Source organism: Doryrhamphus excisus, linkage group LG14 (genome assembly GCF_037039965.1).
Source record: "Doryrhamphus excisus strain RoL-2023G ecotype Guam linkage group LG14, RoL_Dexc_Guam_v1.1, whole genome shotgun sequence".
Lineage (NCBI taxonomy): Eukaryota > Metazoa > Chordata > Actinopteri > Syngnathiformes > Syngnathidae > Doryrhamphus > Doryrhamphus excisus.
This window is the reverse complement of record NC_136370.1, coordinates 19,127,322-19,153,779: the sequence shown is the minus strand read 5'-3', so window position 1 is coordinate 19,153,779 and position 26,458 is coordinate 19,127,322. Positions and strand designations below refer to the sequence as shown.

The 26,458-nt window shown below is 51.2% G+C and overlaps 4 protein-coding genes across 7 annotated transcripts; 2 read left to right on the top strand and 2 right to left on the bottom strand.

Moving 5' to 3' along the window:
- The first annotated feature begins 414 nt into the window (after positions 1-414).
- Positions 415-3,321, top strand: LOC131140005 (dynein regulatory complex subunit 2-like). The gene is made up of 9 exons (XM_058090028.2): positions 415-661; positions 849-1,007; positions 1,113-1,280; positions 1,356-1,525; positions 1,624-1,774; positions 1,858-2,010; positions 2,080-2,298; positions 2,370-2,489; positions 2,551-3,321. Exons 1-9 carry the CDS (start codon positions 593-595, stop codon positions 2,827-2,829), a joined length of 1,488 nt encoding a protein of 495 aa, XP_057946011.2. The 5' UTR covers positions 415-592; the 3' UTR covers positions 2,830-3,321.
- Positions 2,895-8,667, bottom strand: strn3 (striatin, calmodulin binding protein 3). Its single transcript, XM_058090027.2, has 16 exons — positions 8,180-8,667; positions 6,777-6,880; positions 6,632-6,705; positions 6,466-6,544; positions 6,233-6,394; positions 6,003-6,132; positions 5,789-5,924; positions 5,581-5,720; positions 5,318-5,496; positions 5,161-5,208; positions 4,951-5,072; positions 4,715-4,882; positions 4,501-4,641; positions 4,308-4,415; positions 4,114-4,200; positions 2,895-4,042 (listed from the first exon to the last, which is right to left on the bottom strand). The coding sequence occupies exons 1-16, from the start codon at positions 8,441-8,443 to the stop codon at positions 3,873-3,875; spliced, it is 2,112 nt and encodes a 703-aa protein (XP_057946010.2). The 5' UTR covers positions 8,444-8,667; the 3' UTR covers positions 2,895-3,872.
- A 334-nt stretch (positions 8,668-9,001) lies between these two features.
- Positions 9,002-10,443, top strand: ap4s1 (adaptor related protein complex 4 subunit sigma 1). Of its 4 annotated transcripts, none has more exons than XM_078796246.1 (5): positions 9,002-9,215; positions 9,285-9,473; positions 9,541-9,627; positions 9,698-9,929; positions 10,071-10,443. In XM_078796246.1, exons 2-5 carry the CDS (start codon positions 9,336-9,338, stop codon positions 10,109-10,111), a joined length of 498 nt encoding a protein of 165 aa, XP_078652372.1. In that variant the 5' UTR covers positions 9,002-9,215; positions 9,285-9,335; the 3' UTR covers positions 10,112-10,443. The 4 variants fall into 4 exon arrangements, with proteins under 4 accessions (XP_078652372.1, XP_078652373.1, XP_078652371.1 ...); XM_058090167.2 differs by lacking the exon at positions 9,002-9,215 and having other exon boundaries at positions 9,223-9,473; positions 9,698-9,766; positions 9,853-9,864; XM_078796247.1 differs by lacking the exon at positions 9,002-9,215 and having other exon boundaries at positions 9,222-9,473; positions 9,698-9,864.
- hectd1 (HECT domain containing 1) lies at positions 10,318-26,019 on the bottom strand. Its single transcript, XM_058090164.2, has 44 exons — positions 25,837-26,019; positions 23,607-23,742; positions 23,375-23,524; positions 23,066-23,300; positions 22,615-22,842; positions 22,220-22,501; positions 21,866-22,136; positions 21,513-21,589; positions 21,336-21,434; positions 21,138-21,252; positions 20,894-21,068; positions 20,685-20,823; positions 20,419-20,589; positions 20,124-20,346; positions 19,768-20,031; positions 19,468-19,679; positions 19,248-19,394; positions 19,079-19,173; positions 18,910-19,015; positions 18,694-18,828; positions 18,476-18,615; positions 18,179-18,391; positions 17,996-18,106; positions 17,752-17,918; positions 17,493-17,669; positions 15,968-16,930; positions 15,675-15,896; positions 15,468-15,601; positions 15,239-15,395; positions 15,101-15,171; positions 14,866-15,017; positions 14,741-14,795; positions 14,457-14,673; positions 14,296-14,378; positions 14,083-14,210; positions 13,808-14,009; positions 13,599-13,736; positions 12,918-13,384; positions 12,692-12,850; positions 12,513-12,591; positions 12,347-12,440; positions 12,118-12,268; positions 11,423-11,567; positions 10,318-10,860 (listed from the first exon to the last, which is right to left on the bottom strand). Exons 3-44 carry the CDS (start codon positions 23,512-23,514, stop codon positions 10,723-10,725), a joined length of 7,677 nt encoding a protein of 2,558 aa, XP_057946147.2. The 5' UTR covers positions 23,515-23,524; positions 23,607-23,742; positions 25,837-26,019; the 3' UTR covers positions 10,318-10,722.
- Between the last annotated feature and the right edge of the window lie 439 nt (positions 26,020-26,458).

The following is a 26,458-nucleotide window of genomic DNA, read 5'->3' as shown; positions in this document are numbered from 1 at the left end:
GCTGCCATCCCACGTTACCCGCCAATGGTTGCCAGGGGAAACCACTGATGATGAAAGTAAGATTATGACGTCATTAAAGGACACTAAAAGCAACTGAAGTATCTTTGTAGTTACTTTGAAACTCGATGAATGTATTCATGAGTTGATACTATTATGTGCAGAATGACGTTTAGGTGATTTATAAACACTAACAATTAGAAGTCTGTGCTATGATTTTTATAACAAAATAACACTGTAAGGGATTAGAAATGATTAACGAATAACGATTAAGTGCCAAAAGATTAAGTACATCATTATTTATTTTCATGAGACATTTTCATGAGACGACCTCCGTCATTATTTCTAAACTCTAACTCTAATTATACATTTATAAAATAAACACCGAACGAAATGCAAACGTTTGTCATTGTCTCGTGAAAACAACTAAAAAGGTACCAAATGTGTAAAAAAATCAACTTTACCACAATTATTTAGCGAAATATATTTTAAATAAACGTACTATTTTTGTGTAAAAAAAAAGAACTAAAACTATTGTGGTAGAATCGACAATGAAGGTAGCACGAGAAGGCGGAAGTGCTCAGTGGCCGTCTCCATGGAAACGCCACGCAAACCTTGCATACGTTATTCGGACAAGCGCGTGCACGACGCCTTCGAAGCCAAGGTAAGTTCACTAACCTCACTCACGGCTCGTGCACTTACATACACGTCAGTATCGGAGAAGCTATTAGCAATTAGCACTCATTGCTAATTGCTAATTATGGAAGCAGGAAGAGGGCGGGATAACAGCACCTTGGCTGTCAATCAAAACATCTGCGAGTACCTAATCAAGCGTGCATGCGCACTGCTAGCTTTGCTGGATGGTGAAGATGCCAAGGAAGATGAAGAAAGGAGGCAGGACTTTGGAGGAAGAGGAGGAGGAGGAGCAGCTTCTTCAGCGACGTCGACAAGTGAAGGACCAGCAGGAAACCGGAAGAAAGAGGGAGGAGCTTCTGACGCTCTTTCTGAAGGTCAAGTCAGCATTCCCATGACGTCATTTGTCAATGTCAGGCATTACATTATCGTGATGACGTCACACTAGTGACAGCTGAAATGGGCGTGTCTCTGCGGTGCAGGACAAAGTTCAGAGGGAGGAGAAGAACTCTGCCGTCAATCTTGTGAAGATCAATCAAGGATGGCGAGCCGTCCTCAGCCATGCCAGATCAGCTGAGCTACGCCGTGACATCACCATCTTGCATCAGACATTTGAGCGACAGCTGGACGGCCTCGACGATGTCATCAAGGTGACATAGGAGCTCTCCCTGCTGGTGCGAGACAAAAGCGAAGCTGACGCTTTGTCACTTCCTGTTTGTCCCCAGAGCTTGACATGTGACCTGCAGGAGGCGGAGCGTCAGTCGGCTCAGGTGCGGCGCCGTCACCTGCAGCATGTGGAGCGCATGCGGGCACTGCAGGACGAGCGCTTGAAGTTTGTGCGGCGCTGCTGGGAGCAAACCCTGCAACACATCAGTGACGGCTTCGTGGCTGAGAGGTCAGCTGTTACCCCCCGCCCCCCAAAGCCCCTCCCCCAACCAGGCCGCCGAGGTCACTGGAGAACTCTCAGGAAGATCTTTGTCTTTTGACTGGCAGGAGCGACATGATGGGGCAGGCGGAGCAGCGGCAGGCCTGCCTGGAGGACACGGCGTTCTCGTTGGAGCGGCGTCACGAGGACGTGATGCGTGGCGTGCATCAGGTGTACTGCGACAGCATGGCGGCCCATCAGAGTGCTCAACAGGACAGAGTAGAGTCCGACGCGTACATGAGTTTAACCTTGTCGTCGGCTAGCTCACCTGCTAGCTCGCCTGCTGCATGTCCTCCCACCAGGTGGTGGCGTTGCGCGGCGCAGACGTGGAAAAGCTGGCAGAGAAAAGGCGTCAAAGACAGGAAGTGGCTCGGACGGCTGAGCGTCTGATGTCCGGCACCCAGCGTCTGGTTCATGTGACCAACATGGACGTGAAGCGAGTGCGGCAGCTGCAGGTCACGTGATGCCTCATGTCTGTTGATATTGCGGTCACATGACAGAGTCGCCATCTTGTTTCCTCTCAGGGTGCGGTCATCAGCTTGAGGTCAAAGCTCAGCTCATTCGAGACGGAGATGGCGTCCGAGGCAAATGACATGACTGTCGCGAAGGTCAAGTTGAATGAAAAGACTCGCGAGCTTCGGGATCATCTGACTCGAGCTCGCCAGGCGGCGAGGAAACAGCTTGCCGACCTCGCGCTCCAATGTTCCGCCACTGACAAGAAACTGCAGTCGGTGATCGGCAAGGTGGGCGGAGTTTCATCACCGTCGCTGCAGACAGAAGTGGCTACACGGTCTCGAACGTGTTTATTCTGCAGGGTGAGAAGGTTCTACACGCTGCTGCCATGTGTCGCAAGCTCGAATGCGCTTCCTCTTCATCATCACAAGGCGGCGTTGGCGAGGAACTGGGGGCAGAAGGGGCGGAGCTAAGAGCAATGGTTCAGATGAATTCCATCACAACGTCACAGTGACGTCATTAACCAATGTTTATGTCCGCAGACGTTTCCTGAGGTGCGTCGCTTGACTCGCCGTCTCAGTGGCGCTCTGCTGCGGCGAGACGCTCTGGCCAAGCATCAAGAAGAGCTGAGGCGCGACAACCAGCACCTGAGACATCTGGTGCGGCGCCACCTGGACGCCATCAAGCTCAGCGGCAGCACGCTAGACGGAAGCCACACCCTGCTCACCGTGAGGGCTGTGCCGACCACAGCAAACCCCGCCCTCGGCGCCAAACGCCACACTGTCATCGAGGTAGTCCACACCACCGAAAGCTTGCTGTGACGCCGTGACAGGAAGAGACACTGCAGAGACAGCCACTTCCTGTCAATCCAAAGAATAAACATTAGTTGGAAGACTAGAAAAAATACTTTTATTGTGGTAATCATGCAGGACACCAACAGGAAGTAGTAGTAACACGTTAAGTCGTAAACGTCAGCTGCTTGCCACACCAATCCCTTGAGTTGAAAACAAAGTGAAAGGAAACAAGCCAATCAGAAGGTGGCTTTGCTCCAGGAGGCCCCTGATTGTTTTCTCTTAACTTTCTTAGAAGGACTTAAAAAAAAAATGGTGGCCATGAGCAGCATGGCTCCTCCCCCCTGTCGACTACATCAACAGGAGAGGGGCGTGTCAGGCCGCAGCCTCCGTTGTAAAAACACAATAAATAAAATAATCGCTGATTGACGTTTAACTGGCAGGTGAGGCTCCGCACCTCTGTAGCTCCTCCCCTTTTTTTTTTTAACTTTTCTTTGTACTCCACAGTTCTCCTGAACAGGAAGTAGCTGGGTGGGCGCCGAGATGTTTTGTTTGTTACATCAGCAACTGATTGCTAAGTTCTGATTGGCTCAGCTACTGCTGAGGTGATCACATGACCACATGACTGCAGTCCTGAGTCCCGTTGTTGGCGGCGTATATATATATATATATATGTTTATAAAAAAAAAAGCTTTGGTTGGCCGCCATCCTTGTTTGAGTTCATGGCGAGCTCAGGTCGTGGAGGTCAAAGGTGGTTTCGTCCATGCAAGCAAATGAACATAAACGTGGACGTGAAGGTCCATTTGCTGGCGCCGTCAAGAAACAACTTTATTGTTCGTGATGACATTGTGACAACCTGAGGACCGCCGGCCGCTAAGGAAGTCCAACATGGAAGCGTCAGGACGTTCCGAAGACAAACAGCTGATTGGTGGGATGAACGGTGACACACGGGAGGAGGCGGGACTTTAGTGTCATGTAGACTGATGATGTCACAGGTCAGCTGCACGCATCTGTCTCCGGGCGGCGTGTGTGTTCGAGGCCATGTTGCTCAGGACGTTTGCGTCCCTCATGTGCTACACGTAGACCCTGGCGAGGGCGTCGGCGCCGGCCGAGGCGATGTACGCCTTGGAGGGGTGAAACGTCACATCGTAGATGGCCTCCTCGCTCTTCTTGCGGTGCGCCGTGATCTCCTGCACACACGTCTTGGAGTCCAGGTTCCACAGACGCAGCGAACAATCGTGACCTGAAAGACGCAAGGATGTGAGAGAGCGGCCTGGGCCACGCCCACCTTTAAAGTGACGCACACACACTTACTTCCGGACATCAGGTAGATTCCGTTGGGATCCACCGCCAGACTGGTTACTGCATCCAGGTGAGCCACCATGGCGTGGATGACCTTGCCTGCGTGCGTGTGTGCGTGTGCGCACACAAACGATGAACACACAACTCAAAAAGACACACAAAGGTTTTGGGGGAGGGGTGGGGGGTGGGGGTGGAGACAAACCAACCTGACTTGTTGTCAAAGAACTTGATGTGGCGGTCTTCGTGGGCCGTGATGGTGACAGGCAGGGTGGGATGGCTGACCACCTTGTAGATGTGATTACAGCCGGCGTTGGCTGGCGAGGGGGCGGGGCAAGGAGGTGGGAATCAGAGGGTGTGACGCAACCTTTGACTACAAGATTGTTATGTGTGTGTCCTTACTTCCTTCACTCTGCCCCTTCAGCACCAATGCATGCTGGGAAGTCTCCAAGTCATACACCACCACATCACCACTGTCAAATGACGCCACCATGTGGGCGGGGTCACAGCCGTTGAAGTCCACTGACGTGGGGATGCCGTGGTCTGTGCAAACACACACACACATGTACACATGTCCCCCAGAGGGCGGGGGCGGCGGGGAGGGGGGCATCCTCACCCTTGCTGGTGTTGAAAGTGCTGATGCAGGGGTTCTTCTCCTGAGGGTTCCAGAGTTTGACTGTCCCGTCGGCCGAACACGACAGGAGGCGGTTCTTGATGCCGCTGTAAGCCAACCCCCACACAGCGTCCGTATGCCCCGTCCATGACCCGGCCAGCGCACCGGCATCTGCGGCATCAGGCGACACACATGCCAGTCACTTCCTCTGAGGGGACGCCACGTGTGCATGTGCGTACCGTAGGTGTCGTACGGGTCCACGTTGGAGCTGGGAATGTTCCAGCGCTGGATGGTGGCGTCCAGGCCGCCGCTGAAACACTGCTCGCCGCTGGAGGTCATGGCCAGCGACAGCACAGGTCCACTGGAGGACGACACACGGAAGGAAGCCTTTAGACTTTTAGCTTGAAGCGGCGGCGGCGGCGGCGGCATAATGGGAGTGTCTTACGTACACGTGAGCTCTGAACGTGTAGACGGGCTCCACATCCAGAGAGGCACTTCTGGAAAAGTCACAAATAAGTGAAAGCCTTCACAATAAAAGCCTTCTAATCAGGAAGACGATGGAGCGAACGCAAAGACAGGCATCAATGGGTGGAATCGGGACAGTACTTTTTGGCGGCGATGGTCTTGGTGAGGTTCCACAGTTTGAGCGTGTGATCCTCGGACACGGTAACCAGGCACGGCTCCACGGGATGGAAGGCGAGTGCTCGGACGCCATCAAAGTGACTCCGCAGCGTGTACTTGGGGTTCCAGGTCTTCCTGAATGAAGACTCCTGACCGGACGGCAGCTGGAGAGAGATGGAGGAAGGAGGGGGAGGGGTCAGCAAGGCAAGAGCGGCGATGTGGGCCCTGTAGAACGCGTCGCCACTCACGTCGTAGCTGAAGTCTGTGTCATCGTTGGTGACGGTGAGGTCGGCGAGGTCACCCAATCCCAGCACGCTCTCCAGGACGTGATCGACCCCGCCCATCAGGAAGGACTTCCCCCCGCTGCTCGGGAACGGGAGCGGCTCAGCTGCATGTGAGAGGAACGTTAGCATGTGCGCTAAAACGGGTCCGTGTCTGATTGGTAAACAAACTCACCCCACTCTGTCCCGTCTCCTGAGCTGCGGGCTTCCCCTGCCCCCTCGCCGTCTTCCGCCGTAACCAGGAAGTCAAACTCCTTCAGCGCCTCCTCCGTGTCTGTGTCGTCCTCCGATGCCAGGCCCTCGTTTCCCACCTGAACGGGAAGAGAAGGATGGCGAGGAGGTGACACAGAGCAGAGCGAGGTGCACGCGTCGAAGTGCACAGGGCGCACCTTATTTTTCTGTTTCCTGCTTCTGTGAAGTTTGTCATCCAGCAACTCGCCATCGTCGTCTTCGTCGTCTTCATCACTGTCCTCGGCGTTCTCCAGGAAGTTGAACGTCTCCAACACATCTCCTGGACTCCTACACGCATGCGTAAGGCGAAACACACACACACACACACACGCACGCGCTGACGACCTGCCTGGGTGTGATGGCTGATGTGTGACATCTGACCTCTCACCTCTTGTTGTCCTTGCGGCGTTCCGTGCCGTTGATGAGGTGCTGCAGGTTCTTGTTCTCCACGGAACCGTTGTGATCGGATGCTGAGAGGCCGAGGAGTGATCGAACTCTCTGAGTGCGCACATCCAAGATGGTGTCTGTGTAGCCCACCTCCTGCAGGTACCTGCGCGCACACACACACACACAGGTGAGGACCACCCGAGCATGCCTGATGCCGTGATGATGTCATCTTACTGTCGCAGTAGTTGTCGCCCTTGTTTCCAGGTCAGCTGACTGTTGGCGGGAAGCGCCGACACCTCAGAGTCTTTGCTGTCTGCACATCGCATTGAAAACAATGTAACCATGATAGCCACAGGGGCGGGAATAACAATGGGGCGGGGTTTAGCGATGCAAAGGTCACCTGATTCAAAGTTGGGCATCTTCACGTCACCTTGGTTCAACTCTGTTCCGTACTTTAACTTGTGGTACTTGGCTCTGAAACACACACACGCAATGTTATTGTAGAAGCACACGATGCTCGCCGAAGTTTGCAAACACGCACGCACCTCTCCTGCTTGAGAGCGTATTCCAACATTTTGATTCTTCTGACCAGGTCATTCTTCAGGTTCTCCTGACCTTTCCTCTCCCCCTGCAGGAACGCTATCCTAGCCTGCAACACACATGCACCATGTGAGATTACCCAATCAGAGCAGTCATAAATGGCAACACACAGCGCAGCTGCTCCTGAAAGATGACACTGATGGTGGCTAACTATTTATAAACACACACACACACACACACACACACACACAGAGTGGTGTCAATGGCAACAGAGGGACTCAAGCGCTAAAAAAAGGTCATGACGTCCACCAGTGAGGACGGTTGCCATTGTGATGGGCAAACAGTTCACAGGAAGTGAGCGGAGGCTGTTTACTATTTTTATTAAATATTTTTTTTTATTAGATATTATACATACACAACCGCTGGTGAAAGTCAGGTCACATGACAGCACTCCGCCAACCACAGCCTGAAGGCATGAAGCGCTTCTGTGAGGTCATAGGTGAGGATGACAAGCAGTGTTTATTTTGGGATGGCCCACTTTTAGCTATGTCATCACGTGGCCCCGCCCCCAGACTACTGCTGACCCTTGACCCCCCCCCCCCCAAAGACCCTGTGTGTGTTCTGTAGTGACCATCGAACGATGATGAATAGTGATCTAAGATGGACGACACCGGGATAAAATGTGTATTGTGAACAGTACGAACATTCGCATCAAGTATGAAACGAACAGAAAGTTAACGCGAAACACATGCGATGCCATGACTTTTATTTGAACATATGATCTTCATAAGAACATGCTAATGTGTCAGGTAAATAAACGTGTTGCGTTAAGTGTCGCGTGCGTGCTAACTCAACAACACAAACATCGCACGGGCCCAGCTGTTGCTCGGCTCGAAGCTAGGCTAGCCTAGCTAGCTAACCGAGCTAGCGTGACGAACAGAAATTGTCTCACTTGTGTACATTTTGGTATTCAGTCCACAACACTGACGTCGCTCCCGATAAGCAACTTAATTCCACCACGAAAGCTTTGCTTTTGAGACAATACATAAGTCCGAACAACTTCCTTAAGCAGCGGAGGGGGGCGTCATGCTAACAGCTAATCTCGTAGCCTCTTAGCTTAGCTTTAGCCGACGACAAAAAGCCATGTATTTAGTTTAGCATGTTTTTATTTGAGTCTGTGTCTGGTAACTCTGTAGACAAAAACCTCAAAGTCTTTTCTAATGGCGGCCAACTCAACAATGGTTCTCATGTATACCGATTACAGACATACACTGATATGAAACGCCGATGTATTTCATATATTATATAGACATAGCGTACATGGGAAACGCAGTGTTGTTGTTTTTACATACATGCTGATGTTTCAGTGTGAGCTAAACGTTCCTTAAAGTTCCGATGGGATGCTCACCTGCAGTTCAGTCCGTTCCACTTCCCAGTGGGCCCGCTCCATCTCGAAGCGGGCCCACTCATGCTGGATGTAGTGCAGAATGCCGGGGACGGTATACTGCTGATGAGGCCGCGGTAGCTCGTCCGACTGCTGCGACCCCAGCATTGCCCCACCACCGCCTCCAATAGCCGGGTGAGAGCCGGCCGTGCCCCCTTGCTGCTGCTCCTGTAGCGGCGGAGGTGGCGGCGGAGGTCCAGCGGCTCCTCCGCCGGGGTGCTCGTCCATGATGCTGGACTTATTTAGAGTGTCCACCAAAGAGAAGGGAAGCCCGCTCCGTCCCGTGTCTCCACCCCGGCTCGTAACGCTGGCTCAGCCGCGTGTGACGCTCGCTGTCCCCAGAGGACTGCGGTGAGTGCGGCTGACGACGGACGGGCTACTGCTGTGTGGGTCTAACCGGCCGCCATTACTGCTCACTCTCACAGCGGAGTAGCCTTCCGCGGTGCATGCCGGGACAACCCGTCCACTGCCAATGCGAAACGTTCACGACAAGTGGAAAAATCGGATATCACATGGACTGCGGCGCACAAGTAGCTGAAGGGAAAAAATTATAAAAACTACATTGAAAAGAGCCACCAAATACCAAGAGACTGTTATCCCAATCAAATGTGTATCACCAAGAGACGTTTGTATTTTCTGTAAATAATGGTCAAATACACGAAACACAAATTTCCTCATTTTTTTTAAACTTGGAACGCTACTTGGAGAGCGAACATGACATGCGCGTAAAAGTCTGGCTAGCAAAAACGTTCAGCTCGTTCCTTCAGCGCTTGATTTTTAAGTTATTTTAAAGAATATCGTTATCCTGCTACTTGTATCGAATGTCTGTCTTTAATGACAATCTAACAATTTTCTCAGTAGCGATTTGACTGTAACTATTTGGCCTAATGTGATTAAGACAATGTAGCTTGTGTGGGCTAACAGAAGACAGCAAGTTGACAATGTTTTTGTAAACAGTGGATAATACTGCTGAAAGGTGGAGGTTACATCCGGTTTAAATGTAAGTCTTCTCACTCTCTTGTAGAATTTTGTGTGTACTAAGGGGAAGTGACATCACCTCAACCCGCAGAAGGTTTTGTTGAACGCACTTAACCAATCAGCTTGGTGGTCCAGTTGGAGGATGATCACCTTCATCCTGATGGTGAACCGCCAGGGTCAGACTCGTCTATCCAGGTACTACCAGCCAGTCAAGCTCAGCCAGCGTGCGGCGCTGGAGGCCGATGTGGTCCGATGCTGTCTGAGCCGTAAGAGAGACCAGGTAATGCACACCCACTTCCGGTCCAGGTCAGGTAATGCTGCCATGTTAATGCCGTTCTCGTTGCCAGTGTTCCTTTGTGGAATACAAAGACTTCAAACTGGTGTTCCGCCAGTATGCTGCACTCTACATCGTGGTGGGCATCACAGAAGATGAGGTCCTTCTTATTTAGCTAATACTGCATTAGCCTATCTTAGCACGGAGACTAAAAGTGTCTTCTTCCACAGAACGAACTGTCAGTTTATGAGCTGCTGCAGAACTTTGTGGAAGTTTTGGATAAATACTTCAGCCGAGTGGTGAGTTGGATGTTCCAATGCTGGAGGTGTACAGGGAATGTTGAGTTTATAAATTATAGTCTGACTTCCTGTTTGTGTCCCAACAGAGCGAACTGGATGTATCCTTCCAGGTCATGTGACCTGTCAGTTACTCATCAGTGTGTGATGGCAAAGGCAAAAAAAGGTTTCCCTCTTAGAACACTGTTGGACGCAATTGTATAGATATCATTTTAAATGACTTATATATATATATATATATATATATATATACACTTATATATAGTTTCACTTGTGGGCTCACCTTCCTCGACTCCAATCATGTCAGATCATGTTCAACCTGGACCGAGTCCACGTCATCCTGGATGAGATGATCCAGAATGGACACATCGCAGAGACCAACAAGATCAGCATCCTGTCACCGCTCACGGCGCTTGATAAGATGACCGACGGTTGACGCCCACAGGAAGCCGGATGGTGGCGTTCCAAACGATTGAGGAATGAAAGTGACATTCATTACATTTTATCTTTGGACGTCATCCTTCTGCTGGCCATCCCAAAGAACAGGAGCTCAGTTTCTTGCTACTTTGCAAACATTTTAATGATTTTTTTTTTTTTATTGGAGCAAACACGTTTGAAAATATCTGTTCAGTTCAAACTGCAACTTGAGTTAAATAAATGTTTATAATATACAAAGAAAATACAGGAAATTTGTTTCTCTCTTCAAATGTGCCTCGCACATGACCAGTGTTTGTGTCTATGGAAAGAACCAGCACGCACGCGCACACACACGCACGCACACAAAGCAATAAAAACAAAAGAAAAAAATGCTGCCGTACAAACTGAAAAGGAGCAAACACACACACGCATACATGCACCAGATGGGTGAGGATGTGAAAAGCGGACGAGGTGAGGAAGAGAACAGCGTGGGCTGTGAAGGCTCCGCCCCTAGCTGTGATGACAATGACGAAACATGCAGGTCAGTTCAGGTGGAAGCCTTTCTCCATGGTGGCGGCCAGGAGGCGCTCCCTCACGATGTCTTCAGAGGAATATTCTGGAAGCTTCAGGTAGTGAACGCACGTGTTGACCGACGGGTAACTGGAGTCTGTGGCATCCACCTGGAAAGGGAGGAGTCGATAGTCAGTCAATGAGATCCACAGCAGTCCCGGGACCGATGGATTCCAACCGAATAATATCGTACACACACAAACCTCAGACTGCATGTACGCAAGAAAAAAAGTAATCAGCACTACACAAGGTTAGCAACTTGTAGGTTTTTGTTTACGAGTTTTATGTTCTGGTTTCAGGCAAATTGTTCGGCCATACTTTCTCTGGTGTCGTACTAATGGGCGCCATCAGATGTGCATGTGATGAAAATGGCTGTGATCCTTGCATCCGCTATGGAACGCATACGACGGCTACGACAGATGAAACACACGTATTGTTCTGAGAAGTAAAATTCCTTACTTAAGTAACCCCAGTGATTCAACAGAATCATAACCGAAATCCAACCAGAACTGGGCTTAAAAGGACCAAGTCACCGTTGATGGACTACACTGCCGCCACGCAAGTTAATGTAAAACAAATCTGAACTGTCCCTTTAAGATCCAACAGTCCAAAATGTACATTTTTCAACCGGTCTTAAGGCGTATATAAATGAGGACTGAGTATTGCCCTTACCTTCCTGACGATGGTGAGGCGGGGGTGCAGGTTGGCTAGGCCTCCAGGGGGCAGCGTGGAGCAGCCAGTGGTGAACTGTAGGAAGGCTTTCCTTTCGTCCGACGACATTCCGCACAGAACTCTGACGAATCGCAGGAAGCCGGGACTGGATAGAGAAGTGCGTGTGAAAATCACCGTCGTGCTGCAGTGTTCGATGCCAATGTTTTAAAGAACAGTGCTGAAGTAGAGTTGGACGTAGGGTCCATCCACTCACTCAGAGTTAAGTTATGTGCTGGACATGTTGGATTCTGGAGCCATGTGACAATTTAAGGTACATTTAAAAGCTTTGACAGTGATATACCGTCACCCCTCGTCTATCGCGGTTAATTGGTTCCAAACTTGACCCCGATAAGTGGATTTCCACAAAGTAGGATACAATATTAATAACAAACGGAATATTTTCATAGTTTGAGTATAGAAAACCTGTTCATGACTTTCTAAATACGTGTTTTTACATGATTAGAGCCCTCTAGACATGATATAACACCCCAATAGTCACTTTTACACGTATTATTCTAATATACCTCGGTAAATTCTCCAATTTACTTTTTACAGTCTAAAAACTCAGTTTCAAACGAAGTTGGGAAGAAGGACAAAGAAGCCGAAAACGTACCACTTCCACACTGATTGAGAGAATGTGTATGTCCAATAATTACCTATCTCTGGTGTAACCCAGCTTTGGCTCAGTGTAGTTGATGATGTCATCAGCAGTCCATGAAGGTGACTGGTTCCCACAGAGGATCATCTGCACCTCCTTGTGGCTAAACGAGCTCAACTTTTCCATTGGAAACACTCGATTGAATCCCTCTGAAGAGGAGGAGGAAGAGGAGGAGGAGACGTAAGGAGGCGATCTGTGCACATGTATGTGCCTGAGTCTGCACTTACCTCTGAAGGCCTCCATCTGTTTCTGGATTCCCGTGTGCATACAAAAGTCAAACATTAACTCCACGTAGTCCTCCGCATTCTCCATAGTCACCATCTACGCAGAATCAGCATCATCAGCATCACGATTACCATGGCTACCATTCAAACATCAGCCACGGGTTTTTACCTCATCATCGCCGTTTAGTTTGAGATCTACTGCTGAGAAACCATGAACTTTGGAAGAGGGACAGAACTGGAAGTTCAACCTGTTCATGGAGACAGTCAGACATGACTTCATGGTCCTCTGCTTGGGAGTGAGGCTAACGATCTGCGTGACATCCAGGCCCGCCAATCATGTCATCTTACCCCAGGTCTTCTATGCTGAGGGGAGGTCCAGAGCCCAAGGGGTTCCTCAGCATCAGGTCTTGCAGTCTTGTGTTCTTGTCATCCTCGGACAGATTTTTACTGGCCAGGATCTGCCTCCTTTTGACCACCAACTCCTTGACCTCCTTCAGGAAGCTGGCCCTGTGGGGAGAGGAAGCGAGAGTAAGGTTATCGTCCTCCAGGCGCCATCACGAAGCGGGAGTCTCACCTGTGGGGATTGACCAGCTGGAAGTCCTCCCAGGTGAGGATGCCATGGTACCAGGCAGGAGGTTTGGGCTTGGGCGGGTCCATGATGAACTCAGACTTTGAGTCCTCATCGAAGCTGCCCACGGAGTACGTCTCCTGGCTCTCCTCGGTGGACGCCTGCGACTGCACATCTGACAGCAGCGGCCGCTCCGAGTCGTGACCTTGCGGTGAGCCGCGTGACGAGTAGAGCAGCTTGCTCATGTTGGACTTGATGTCCCCCATGCAGAGCAACTTAAAGAAGGGCTGAGACACGGGAAGGTCCACCAAACGGTTGTCCTGGATGCACTTGGCCAGGAACACACCCAGGAAGTGGAAGAGTTTGGTGATGCGCTCCAGTTCCTCACTATCCTGAGGGAACGGTGCCGGGAAGAGACCGCATGAACGTTGCACGTAGAAACCTGGAGGCTTCAGGCCACCGCCCAGGTCCACCTAGGACACAAGTCACGGCATGATGCACACAAAGAAGACGTCAAAAACTTAATCCGAAGACTAACGCAAACAGGCTAGACTTTTCTTCTCAAGAAATCAACATTCATATTCGATTTTGAGACCGTCCGCACAAATCTCAATCACGACTTTCTTGCTACGTTTAATTCATTCATGGGAGTGCGTGCATCATCACAAAACGCCAAAAGCATCAGACCTGTCGTGACTCGTCATCAGGGAAGTCGTCGTCACACAACCAGATTCCCAGTGATGTTCTTTGGAATTCTGCAGCCACCAAAGCGTAAAACTCCAGCGTTGGACCGAGGCCGGTTCCCTCCTCTCCTTGGAACTCCACCTGAGCGCACATTTACACTGCATGAGTCATCATAAAAACATGACACCGCCCAGTTTGGGGCGACCTCTCACCTCAAGCACAGACTTCCTGTCGGCGTGGATCTGCATGACGGACTCGGCCCACTCCATCATGGCCTCTCCTCGCGGGACTTTGACGCGCTCATGTTTGAGCCGGCCCACCCTGAAGTCTCCAGGGTCGTCCCTGCGCACCGTGGTAGACGGCCGTGAGCGCTCCATGGTGGCCTCGCGCCGGTTCTGCAACCAAACGATGGCCCTGCCCACACAGACACACGGGTTGAGGCGATGTATTTCACGTGCTGGTGGACGTGACCGTCCAAGGTCATCACCTGGAGGCTCCAAAGGCAGTGCAGGTGAAGAAGAGCTGTCGGGTCTCAAATGGGATCAGGAAAGGACACTTGGATGTCAGCTGTTCACACCAGTCAGGAAGTGCACCGCTCGCAAGCGCCAGCGGCTCCTGAAGGTGGGGGTGAAAAAAAAAAAAAAGGTTAACATGCATGAGCAAAAACAAACAGCGTGGACAAAACCAGTCATGAACTGACTTCGATCTGCTGAAGGATCTTTGTGGTGATCTTCTTGCTGGTGAACTCTTCTGGCGCTGCATTGAACTGCAGCTCATCTGCGTCTGCACACAAGAAATACAACCTTATGTATTCTGAATGTGACATGTGGGCGTCGCCCGAAGCCAGCTAGGTCTTCTCACCCTCCTGCAGTGTGCGTGCGTTAGAGGCAGCGTCTCCTCCGATGATGTAGAGAATGCGGAGTAGCTGCAGGACGTCCTCCACGCCACACGTGTTCTGACTGCAGCCCGCTTTGGCCTGCGGCGTCTCTCTGCTGCCTCCCAGGATGTCGCTGCTCTGATTGGACAACAGCGAGTTCGGACTCAGACCACTGCCACCCACGCTGTGTTCACAGAAGTCCTGAAGACATCACACAAACCATCAACACAACGCACACTCTTTTCTATTTGGAGATGTGTGTGTTCACCATCTTGTCGCTCTCTTTCTCCTTGCAGGCGTCCTTCAGCTCTCTGTACATGATCCTGTCAAAAACACATCATCAACACCCCAACGTCGTCTTGGCTACTTTTGCCTCGTCGGATCTTATTTTACGTGTATGTTGGCTCCCAGATGCGTCGCAGTTTGTCCGTCTTGACGGCGCCGTTGCACGAGAGCTGTAGCAGTCGCTGGACGTAGAAGAAGATGGTGGACTTGTAATTGGACAGAGGAAGCTCCACCTCCCGTGTCGTGCCCAGCCCCGCCACCTGGACGCGTTCACACACACAAGCAAGTTTATTTGTACAAATACATTTATTTGTACAATAAATCCAGCAGAAAAGTGCGCTACCTTGAGGGTAAGGGCCAGATGAGGAGAAGGAGCACACTCCACCTCCTCCTGCACCTCAGAGCAAGGAGTCCCTGACACAAAGGAGCGAATTAAACACGTTGTTTAGGCTGGAGGTTTAAAAGGTCGGCTGGTGCTCACCTGGCGGAGGGATCTCCAGATCAGTGGTCTGCTGTACATTGGTTCTTCCAGGTCGGGGGTCAAAAGCAGGGACCAAAGCTGAAAACTGTCTCTTTAGTACAAAATCGTCATCCCACGTCCTTCTGCGACCTCCTTTGGTCTCATACTCCTCCTCCTCCTACAGGAAAGCATGTTTAATTCCTTTTTTTGTTTGTTTAAAAAATTAAAAACAAAAAGTATTACTCCATACCAACACCTCCTCATACTCCTGGTCCTCCTGATTGTCGTCTTCGTTCTCATCATCGTCGTCGTCAGGCTCTGGAAGGTCTTCTTCATCGTCAAGCTCAGCTAATAGTGTGTTAGCGCGACAGCTATCCAGGAAGTCTGCGTGAAAGAAAAGTGTCACAGTGTGAAGGCTGCCTGGCCGGCGTGGCCTGCTCAGGATGGGAAGTCTGACCATAGAGAGAAAATTCCGCTTCCTGTCCCGTGTCGCTCTCGCTGGACGTGGATGTCAGGCTGGTGGTCAAGGTGTTGCTTAGCAACTGCCCCACTGACAGACCTGTGGTGGCTGTGGCGACGTTATTGCTGCTGGTTACGATAGAGGTTGACATGGTAACGGTGGAGGTGGTGCCAGTGGTGGTGAGGTTCGGAAAGCTCTGAGCGCCCATGAGGGGAGACGCTGCAAACAAGGATCGGGTGGTTAAGCGGCCGTCAGCTGACTAATGGAGTGAGTGTGGTCATGTGACTCACTGGCTGTGCTCATGACATTCCTCCCTAGCGTGTTGGTGTTGTTGTCGCTGCTGCTGCGGCTCAGGTTCATGTTGTTGGTGGCGTTTGTTCGCGACATGTTGGGCGCGCGGCGTACAAACGACTCCATTAGGCTGGCCTCGCGGGACGAGAGGTTGGGCACGCTGGCACTAGAGCTCATGGGGGCGCCGGCCGCCAGCAGGGAGCTGACCGACAGGCGGGCATTGGCAGCCGAGCACAAAGGCCTCTGGGAGGGCACGTCCTTGCTCGGAGATTCGGACACAGAGCTGACGTCAGGCGAGCTCACGCTCACCAGCCCCATGGAGATGGCCGTCGCCGGGTCGTCGGATGGGTCTCTGTTCCGGCCTTCTTCACCGGGGGCGGACGCATCTGCGGTGATGGTGCCTGAGCTGGACGCTGAACCGGACCCGCCCTCCATGGCGGAGGACAGCACCACAATAGGTTCTTGCTGCTGGCCCTCAGAGCCGGCCCCGCCTCCTGTGAGTCCACCCACCCCAGAACCCTGGTCCAGCAGCAGCCCCTCAACCCTCTTGTCCGGCCGCAGCCCTCCTGCGGGGAGGCCGAGGGAGGAGCTGAGGCTGATGTCAGAGGAGGAAGCCACACTACAGACAGAGCTGCTACTGCCCTTCCTGCTGGAGGAGCTGGCTCCACCCAGCGACGAGGCCCCGCCCTTGTCTGGACAGTTATTTTTCACCAGACTGCTCCATGACTGCTGCTGCGAGGAAGAAGAGGTAGTGGTGGTGCCGCCACTGGCTGCCGGGGTCAAGGAGTGTCCCACCGTGGAGAAGGCGGGGCCTGAAACAGCGGATGAGACAGGTTTGGGTGACGGCGCTGTGGCAGCCGACTCAGGGTCGTACCCTGGAGCAAGCTTGAGGTCAAACTTCCCTTCAGCGCCCATACGGTAAGAGTTAGAGCCGCCAGCATCCCAGGTTACATCAATCCAGCCTGGATGGACAGAGAGATAGGAGGAGACGCACGAATGGATGTCAGAGACCCGGCAGAGAGGCGGCGACAGCGAGAGAGAGGCGCAGACAGCAGAGACGTAGACACACACTGGACCAAGCGACTTTGGACCAAACCTCCCTTATAGTTGCAGTGAGGGTCCCACTGGGGCCTTAAACAAACACCGCTTTGGTCCAGTGAAGGGAACACACACAAGGGGTAGAACATTTGTGACAAAGCCTCAGTTCATCGTCATTCACGACATCATAGAATGCCGACGACGAGCCTGAAGAAGATGAAGCGGAGGAGTGGCTGGAGTGTGCGTGCACGTGTGTGTACAATAACTAAATTGTGAAGCTGATCGGCAAGTTATGATCATGTGACATCGGCACGCTGGCCTCCCTCTGAACGTGGAGGGATCCAAACCTTTCTGGACCTGAAGAACTCAAGGGGATTCTTTCAGATTCCTCCAACTGAATTTTAACATCATTGTTTTTGTTTTGTTTTTTTACGTGACTCACCAAGCACAACATTATTTATGATAGACCTTTCATGGCGGTCTTACCGTTATGGGCCTCTCCAGTGACAGTGCCCTCGCCGGCCGGGTTGCCATCCTGGTCACGCCACTTCCAGTCAATGCCACGGACAACTCTGGCTCCGGGGACGATGTACTTCATCACCTGGGAGCGAAAGAGGCGACGCTGGCGTCGAAGATTGGCCTCAGCTTCCTTCACGGCTTTACCTTTGGGAGGTTCCAGAGTGGGTTGATGTGGGCACGACAGACAAAAGTCAAGACAAAAAGGGGCCGGTGAGTGTGTGCTCACCTAGCTGGTCCTCGCATACGGAAGTAACGGTGCCGTAGAGCTCCAGGCCGGACAAAGACAGGTAGTGGGTCTGGGCGCTGGCGTTCTTGCCCATTTGCTTGATTCTGATGTGTCGCCAACCCTGTTTCTCATCTTTGGATGGGTCCAGAGGCCATGTGGCGGTCGACCTGGATGCGCACACAACAAACTTCATCGTAAAAGTCTGGAGAAGGGGATGGCTGCTATGTAAACACTGGCTCCTTACCCTGGTTCAGTCAGGCTGCAGTCGTCCATGTGTGTATACAGCGTGGTCCAGTTCTGACCATCTTTGGACACCTGGAACACCCAGTTCCTCAATGCAGAGCGCCCGTAACCCCTGCAGGAAGAGTTGTATTTTGATCATTTTATTACAAGGCACGCATCAAAGTGTGGCCGTTTGTGTCGTTACCTGGCGTGCCTCAAGGTATAAGCCGAGGGAATGACCCAGAGGCCCAGGTCGATGGCAAACCAGGCATTCTTGTCATCGTTGGTGTGACAGTTGAGGGCAGAGCTGTCCCGACTCAAGATGTCCTCCAGACGGCCATAAGGGAGGTTCCGTCCCTCTGATGAGGTCACCACCACCAGACCATAGGCGGCAGGGTTGACCCACTCGTAGGCCGTCCTGAGGGAAGCAGGAGTGCATCACATTAGCAAGGCTTACGCAGGTTAACAACCGGTCAGAACGAGGCTCTAGAACCGGACTTACTTGGCATTGGTTCCGACCCAGTAGATGACACCATTCTCATCAAAGTCGTGTTGGTGTCTGAAGGTGAAAGTCTGTCCTTCTCTTAGCTTCCTGACAAAGATGAAGGAGGAGCGCTCAAAGTCGTACCACTGCTTTGCTACCTGCGACAAGAAGAGAAGACAGACTTTGTCAAACTCGGCTTCCGGTGGATGTTTGTGTGGAGGGAGACCTCAACTGACCATCTTCAGCAGGTACTGTTCCAGTGACTCCACGGTGGCCAGGGGTTCCATCTTCAACATGCGCCCCGTACGGTCAATCAGAGCCGTCTCGCCTGGTGCTCGCTCCAGGCGAAAGCGCAGCCTCCTCGTCAAGATCTAAACGACATCACAATGAAGATGGAGCTCCGTCAAGTGTCTGCGAGGAAAGACGAATCAGAGGGAGCGACTGTGTCTCACCTGTAGGTTGTAGGAGGAGCCAGGAGTGTCGTACAGGTGCAGGGGAAGGCGCTCAATCGACTCCAGGACAGCAATCAGCTTACGGATTAAGGCAATAGCTGGTTGGCTGGACACAGGCACACGTTGATTTACAGTACATAGAAAAACTAAATAATAATAATAATGTTACCTTTCATCATCTTCATTCTCACTGAAAGCCGCCTTGAAGACATTGATCCTCTCCATTAAAGGCTTACAATCATGTTTTAGGTCCAGGTCCACGCTCTAAAGAAGACCATGTAGGAGGTGTGAGTGACTGTGTGCGTAGTACGTAGTACGGTGCGTCAAGAATGACTCACGTTGTTGAGCACAGTGAAGAGTGCTTGCACCAAGCCGCTGCTGCACATCTCATAAGGAGAAATTGTGTTCTCATCTTTCAGCACCACAATGAGGTTCTCCAGGGCCGTCTTCATCAGGTCCCTCCAGGTGTTCTCCCCTTCAACACACTGAAACACAAACCAACTCCGGTCAGAGTCTGCGTTTTATTTCACCGTGCTGCTGCTGGTCGTGGCTACAGACTTGTCTGTTGGTGTGCAGCTCCCAGGAGGACTCGAGTTGTGTGGAGATGTTCCTCAGGGTGACCACCACTCCTCTGGGCATGCTCTCCACGGCCTTGAAGTGGTCATCATAGAGTTCCCTGGCCATGCTCTTTACTTTCTGTTTGGTCTTTTCCAGTTTGGACTTCAGCTTGCGGCCTCGCTTTCCTGTCCATCCCGTCACAAACTCAGAACCTGCAGAGACAGCACGAGAGCAGAAGATCAGATAGACGGCGTCTTCAATAGAGCCAAGTAACTCTATATATGGTATGCCTGCGCTTACCCAAAGATGTTTCTGCAGTGAATGAGTGTTTGGTTCCTCTGTTGGACTCGAAAACAAAGCCCGGCAGGTCCTCTTTCAAGATGGTGGCCTGCTGACCATCCGAGTTGTGGATGGCAATCTCACCATCCTTCAGGCACGTCAGAGACCAGTTTCCCACTGTCAGCTTGGAGGGACCCAAACTGGAAAGGATGGGCTGGCTGGATGTCACTGGTTTCACCTGGCTCCTCGCACGCTGAAGCTTCTCGAGGAACTCGCTGCGGGACTCTGCGGGAACGCCACGAACGAGAGATTACAAATCACTCACAAAAGGTGCATCGAGGTCATTGGTGTGTGTGTGTGTGTGTGTGCTGGTGCACCAGAGCTGTCGGACCCCCCCTCGGGGCTGCCACTGGAGTACATGGTGGCCAACTTCCCATCCAGGATGAAGCGGAACCATCCATTCGAGCCGTTTGAAAGTTCGAGGGCGGCAGCATCCGACCAGATGTAGAGACAGTCTCTCCCCCTGATGATGGACCAGTCCCGCCAGTGATAGGGTTTCCCTTGGAGGATCTCCCTCGCGTCCTCCTGCACCTCCTCCTCCTGCATGCACACAAACACACATGTTGGAGCAGGAAATCATGTGGACCACGTGAGACGCTTCCTGATACAAACCTTCTCAGGTTTGACCTCGTCCTCGTTCTCATCATCTGATGCGGGTCCGGCCAGTGTAGACACTTTGTTGATGACTCCCAAGCGGGCCAGCTGGTCCAGGAAGACGTCTCCTCCTTTGTCCACCAGATCTCTGATGATCTGCAGGGCCAGGAGGTGTCCATCATCGTCGTCCTGACAAAAGACACAGGTTAATTTGGGGTCAGCACTCGCCTACAATGACACGCATGGCCAGTAAAAGAGATCCAAGGTCGGTTGTGGTGGCTTACCTCCTGGTCCAGCACAGTGGCACTGATCTCCACCAGGATCGTGGGCAAGTTGTGACCCGTCTCGCTGTCGCAGACTTCCTTGAGCAACACCTCACTGCTATAGTGGACCATCTTCCGGATCAGAGCCAGACTGGCTTTCCTAAAACACACACACACACACTTGAGTGTGCTGGTTCTGGTGAGTCTAAAGACCGAGTGGGTCAGTTCACCTAATAGAAGGCAGCATGGTTTGCTGAAAGGTTTGTGCAAAAACAGGCAGCAGTCTCTTCAGGTAGATGGGGGCCATTTCTGGATCCCCTTTGGGCTCGCCTCCTTCCTCCTCCTCCTTGTTGACATCCTTCTTCTTCTTGTCATCACCCTTGTTGACCGGACACATCCAGTCTCCTGTCAGGCAGACACCGACATGACTACCTGCCTGCAGGACTAGCTGCATACACGCACACACACACTCACCAGGAGACTGCAGTATGGCCACCACTTCACTGTGCCCCCGCTCCCGAGCCTTGTCCAGGGGAGTCTTTCCATCCTCATCCCTCAGGTCAGGGTTGGCACCGTGACGCAGCAGAGTCTGTAAGCCCAAAGATACGGAGTCATTTAGACCACCGGCTGTGGACAAAAGGGTCTAGAAAACGGCGTATGTGGACTAGTGACCTTTGCTACTTGAGGCCGTCCAAAGCATGCAGCGTAATGCAGTGAGGATGACCTTTGACCTCTGTTGACATCAGCACCCCTCTCACACAAGAACTCCACCTGAAATCCCAGATGAAAATGAGCGGGGTCAAGATGAGACTTTTAGAATCTCCGTGCTGGTCTATGTAGTCTCCGTACCATTTCCTGCGTGCCGAAGGCCGAGGCCCAGTTGAGCAGCGTCTGACCCACGTCGTCCATGAAGTTCACCTCAAAGGCTGAAAAAAACAGTTTGTTATTTCACGTGACAATGTTTTACTAGGGCTGGGCGTCGTTTGAATTTGAACGATTCCGACTCCAATTCCGGTTCCTAATGACTCAATTGCCATGTCTTTTTAAAGTCATAAAAGTTTGCATGGTTTAAATGAGGGTGCCAGAGTTCTGGAACTTTTTATCAACCAGTATATGACCATCAAAACATTCAAGTTGAATATAAATGTTAAATATAAATGTACACTTTCACAATTTAGTTTTTGTTTTTCTGTAGCACTTACCTCCCGTGTCGATGGCGTCGATGAGGGCGTCTGTGTCTTTGCTGCGGATACAGTCGATGAGCTGTCGGTGGGATCTTTCTCCCGAGCTGTCCAAGCGTCGCAGACAAGGGATGCGACTCGAGGAGCCGGCCGTGGATTTGGGCAAGGCCTTGCGGCCCTCAAATAGGAGCACCAGCAGCAGGTCGACCAGCCGCATAGTGTCCAGCACACAGCGCTCGTCCCCTCCCAGGGCAGACTCCATGGAGTTTGGCAGAGCCGAGCGCAGCAGGTCCTGAGGACCAGAGCAGGAAGGAGTCAAAATAAGTGATTCAATGTGTTTGGATGTCTAGTTAGGATGTCAGACATGTGACCTACGTGCGTGACGAGTGGGGAGCCCCTACACAGCGTGGACAGGAGGCTGACAATGGTCGACACTTGATTGCTAAGTTTGGAGTCGGGAGCTGAAGGGGCAGCGCCCGTCGACGTGCGGCCGGGCTTACAGGCTGAGGAGGGACCCGACGCGACACCGCCGGCAGCTGCCATGCGTGAGAGCAGCTCCTCCGTCAGGCCGTGTTTGGCTAAAGGGGCAGGGTCCACACCTCGTCGGGTGAAGCGGTCCGCCAATGAAGCAAAGCAGCGCAGAGCGCCATCTGATACCTGAAGCATTCATCACACAATCATGACCTTCACTGAAGCACCACTGCTCCCCCTACAGGTGTACGCTGTCGGTCGGAGTAGGTCAAGTCAATGTTGACGTCACATTGTGCTACCTGGTGATCTTCATGCTTGAGAAGGCTGGACAGAGACTCCACACAGGTCTCCAAAGACGAGTCTTGAGGCTCCATCTTGCTGCAGAGGCGGGACACCACCGCCATGGCTGAGTGTAGCGTATCTTTGTGCACCAGGTGGCCGCTGTCTCTGATGAAGCTCAGCACGCAGTTCAGGCCGCCCGCCTCGAAAACGGCACCGGACTCCCTGGTACAGATCAACTCGAGGACCTGGCACAAACACAACCGAGACAGCTGTTGACACAAGGTCACATGACTTCCTCCGATTTCATGTCATAGATTGGTATGACAACGATAAAGATGACAAATCTGATGCACACAAGACCAACAAACAAAAGTTTGCTAGCATGTGGTGACGGTTGACATCCATCATGCTAACAAGTGTCACTTTGTGACCTCCTGACAACAACAGCATGTTTGGCACGCAACCTACCTTGACGCACTGCTCGGCCAGGTCTCTGCTGGTTCTGTTGTTGAGCTCCACCACCACCAGACGACTGCAGAGCGCTTTAATGGCGCCGTCCACACCTACAATCCTACGGGTGCATTCTGCAGACACGTCCAGGTAGTAGGTGATGGCGCGCGCCGTCACTTCCAGCACATTGTCTGGAGCGCTCTCATCCAGGAAGATCTTACACAGCGCCGGGAGGAAGGTCCGAGGGGGACACCTGAACAGGCGCGGTGTTGACATCAGCTGGCTACAGTCACCGTGAAGTCACGTGCGAGCGACGGGTGCACTCACGTCTCAAAGCAGCGGTCCACATTGTCAGACATGAGCAACAGCATGCAGAGTTGCTCCAAAGCGATGAGTTGCATATCGCGCTCGTCGCCTTGACCCATCTGGAGCCACTCCAGCAGGGTGTCTGGGTCCACGTCTGCCATGATGGCTCGCCTGCACACACACGCACATACACGTATTGCAAGTGCAATTAGGCTGAGACTTTAAACTTCTGGAAGGTCAGCTGACCTCTCACCTGGAAGGCCGCTGGCTACGTGGTCTGGCTGGCGGCCAATCACTGCTTCCGCTGGACTCGCGGTTTGGGACTCATCCAAGCAACCAAGAAGGTGAGTCACTCTTGTAAGGGCTTGCGGGACATGAAGTGTGAGCAGCTGTCAAAAACACAATCCATTACAGTCATCGTTTCAGCTTTTACTTTGAAAGGTTCTCGTTATTCCTTTAGATGGCGGCTTAGGCCACATTTACATGCTTCTGGATGAAAAGTTGTGTTCTGGCAGTCATGACATCACAATGTTTCATTGCCTGAAAACGTAACAAAAAAAAAATAGTGTTTCCTGCGTCGTGCATTTGGAGAGCCAGACTTTAAGGGCACCTCCACAAGCCCAAGGAGCATGCATTAATTCCATCATGAAAGGCATGGTGTGGAAGCATGCAAAACACCTCCTGACCAGCGGACGTCATGATAGCGGTCGCGCTCAGAAGACACACTCTTCTATAGTTTGGTAATACTTGGTCTTCTAGCTGGAATACATAAACCAGGGGTGTCCAGGGGCCATTTGTGGAAAGTAACTCATTTTTTGGGCACATTTTAGATATGAAATAAGCAGAAATAACACAGGCATAAGGTAACGAGACAAAGCTGCTAAGTTGATAAATACCACATAGAGTTGTCTTTAAGCCATTTCTGTCAAAATATACATTTTTATGCACTTCAATTATTTTCCAGCAATTAAAATGTGTATCATAAGCCACTACTTTTATGAGGGTGTACGGAGACTAGGCCCCCCCCCCCCCCCAAGACAACTGACTTTATTCCTACCCTAACACAGAAACAAGAGTGGAATCCCAACACCATGTATGCATCTTCAACTCCTAAACGCATCTCCTCGTAACAATACAAATGGTGCATTCACAGACACCAAACATCAACACCATGTAAACAGGCGACCTGAGACCATTGGATGTCAGCGAGTACAAAAAAATACTTAGGTTCATTCAAGCAAACATACAAAGACAAGCAGATATGTAAGCTGCAGATAGAGAAGGTCCAATGAGCAGGAAGGAGAAAATCTAGAAAAAGAAGAGGCAGCTGACAATGTGCAGAGGGAACTGCTGACTGGAAGACATGACTTTGGGGAAGATGAGAATGAGAGGTGTGGGGAATGAGACAAGCTTTGATACAAACCACCCACATTGTTTGTGGTGCGTTCATGTTGCGTTTGTGACTAGTTCACAGAAAATATGCACAAATTGTGTACATTTTAACATGTAGACATACTTCACACCTGTTTACGACTATTTTAGTCATTGGTAGGCAAAATTACATACCACTGAGGGGACCAAGCTTGTGGAAGTGTAAACGCCCCTTAAGCCTCTGAAAGAGCAACAGCACAGATGGAGAGAGGATCGAACAGACGACTTACAAATGATTAAAGTAACTCAAGTGAAATGTGATTCAACTGCAGCTCAACATTGTAAGAAAATAACGTCGGCAACACCGGCACTTGAGGTCAAATGTTATAATTCCTAATAGTCATTACAAAAAAACACTAGCTGTTTTGAAGGAATTATTCATCAAGTTCAGTTTCATGCTACCTGTTTTGACCTTTAACCCCTCAAAGCCGAAGCAAAACAGCAACTACTTCACCTAAACAAAGCGTGATCGAGTCAACACAAGTGAGGACACAGACAAACACGATCGGCCCCAGAAGCTAAGCTAGCAGTGTTAGCAGACGTGTGTTGATTATTAGTCACAAACAAGCTCCGGCAGGTCAGCAGTACCGTGTAGCCCGGCAGCTAGCATTTCAGCCTGTTAGGCCGCTAGCTCAAACTTCAACATTATAGAAAATAGCGACAATGTCAACCCACTTTACTGAACCAGACCCACATTTATCACTTTAAACAGCGGACTGGATAAATATGATGTGTTTGAGTTTTATTACCTCTATGTGGCGAATGTATTAATAGTTTCAGTTAGCTGGTAAGCTAGCACCACGCTAGCTTACCGAACAGTACGATGACTTAACAGTTTTGTTCGCGACATATATAGTCCTTCGTCTGTCTAACAGTCTCGGTAATATTTCGCTGTTAGCGCGACACAGACGGTTCCTTTTGGGAACTGTACTTAAAAAAAACCGCGGCCTTCTGCTGGAGCCTCTGAGCTCGAGTTCCAGGAGAGCCGGGAGGCCGCGACGCAGGCGCTGGACGACCTACAGGAACGATCCCGGTCCAGATGAAGCACTCACCGTCTTTCTTTAGAGGCGACGCCGACACGGACAGCTCGGGTACGTGACCTGTGAATTAGTTGTTCACAAGCTATATACAAAAACTACCACCGACGACCGGGGGTGGCTTCCATTTCTTCCGAGCAGGTCCAAAGAGGTGAGTGGAGATGTGACGTTCGCGGACGAATTGATTCTTTTGAACGGCTCTTCCCAGCGAACGATGAGAAGCGATTCGCAGTTGCGGGTCGTTCTTTTATGCAAATTGGCAATGATGCCTTCGAGTGTCACGACCTGTGTCCCATGAGTCCGATTTGGCCACGGTGCCTTCAGGTGACCTACTAATTATATCCCAGACATCGATTCGTCTACAACACGCTCCATCATACTCTCAACTCTCTCGTTTTCAGTGCCTTTCTTTCTCAGCGCCATCATGTTGTGAGATTTTCCAGTATTTTAACGTCCGTGGAAAAAAAGTCCTCACCGATTATGGTCTGCTCTATAACATGGCAACATGGGTATAACACATCATGTAGCTAGTCAAGTCGAGCCAGTAAAAGAAGCACACCAGTAAAATAACATAGTTGAGCTACAACAAATTCTAAAAAAAAATAAAAAAAATTGAAGGGTAATGGGATGCTGGTGG

What these genes read in the sequence shown, in the direction of transcription:
- LOC131140005 (XM_058090028.2), top strand. Translation starts at nt 593, where the DNA reads ATGGAAACGCCACGCAAACCTTGCATACGTTATTCGGACAAGCGCGTG. An exon ending in AGCGAGTGCGGCAGCTGCAG is followed by an intron (nt 2,011 to 2,079) that starts GTCACGTGATGC and finishes GTTTCCTCTCAG; the next exon opens with GGTGCGGTCATCAGCTTGAG. An exon ending in TGCAGTCGGTGATCGGCAAG is followed by an intron (nt 2,299 to 2,369) that starts GTGGGCGGAGTT and finishes TTTATTCTGCAG; the next exon opens with GGTGAGAAGGTTCTACACGC.
- strn3 (XM_058090027.2), bottom strand. Translation starts at nt 8,443, where the DNA reads ATGGACGAGCACCCCGGCGGAGGAGCCGCTGGACCTCCGCCGCCACCT. An exon ending in TACGCTCTCAAGCAGGAGAG is followed by an intron (nt 6,706 to 6,776) that starts GTGCGTGCGTGT and finishes TGTGTGTTTCAG; the next exon opens with AGCCAAGTACCACAAGTTAA. An exon ending in TACACGTTCAGAGCTCACGT is followed by an intron (nt 5,073 to 5,160) that starts GTACGTAAGACA and finishes GTCGTCCTCCAG; the next exon opens with TGGACCTGTGCTGTCGCTGG.
- ap4s1 (XM_078796246.1), top strand. Translation starts at nt 9,336, where the DNA reads ATGATCACCTTCATCCTGATGGTGAACCGCCAGGGTCAGACTCGTCTA. An exon ending in TGGGCATCACAGAAGATGAG is followed by an intron (nt 9,628 to 9,697) that starts GTCCTTCTTATT and finishes CTTCTTCCACAG; the next exon opens with AACGAACTGTCAGTTTATGA. An exon ending in GATGGCAAAGGCAAAAAAAG is followed by an intron (nt 9,930 to 10,070) that starts GTTTCCCTCTTA and finishes CAATCATGTCAG; the next exon opens with ATCATGTTCAACCTGGACCG.
- hectd1 (XM_058090164.2), bottom strand. Translation starts at nt 23,514, where the DNA reads ATGGCAGACGTGGACCCAGACACCCTGCTGGAGTGGCTCCAGATGGGT. An exon ending in ACCATGCTGCCTTCTATTAG is followed by an intron (nt 20,824 to 20,893) that starts GTGAACTGACCC and finishes TGTGTGTTTTAG; the next exon opens with GAAAGCCAGTCTGGCTCTGA. An exon ending in AGGAGTATGAGGAGGTGTTG is followed by an intron (nt 15,396 to 15,467) that starts GTATGGAGTAAT and finishes GCTTTCCTGTAG; the next exon opens with GAGGAGGAGGAGTATGAGAC.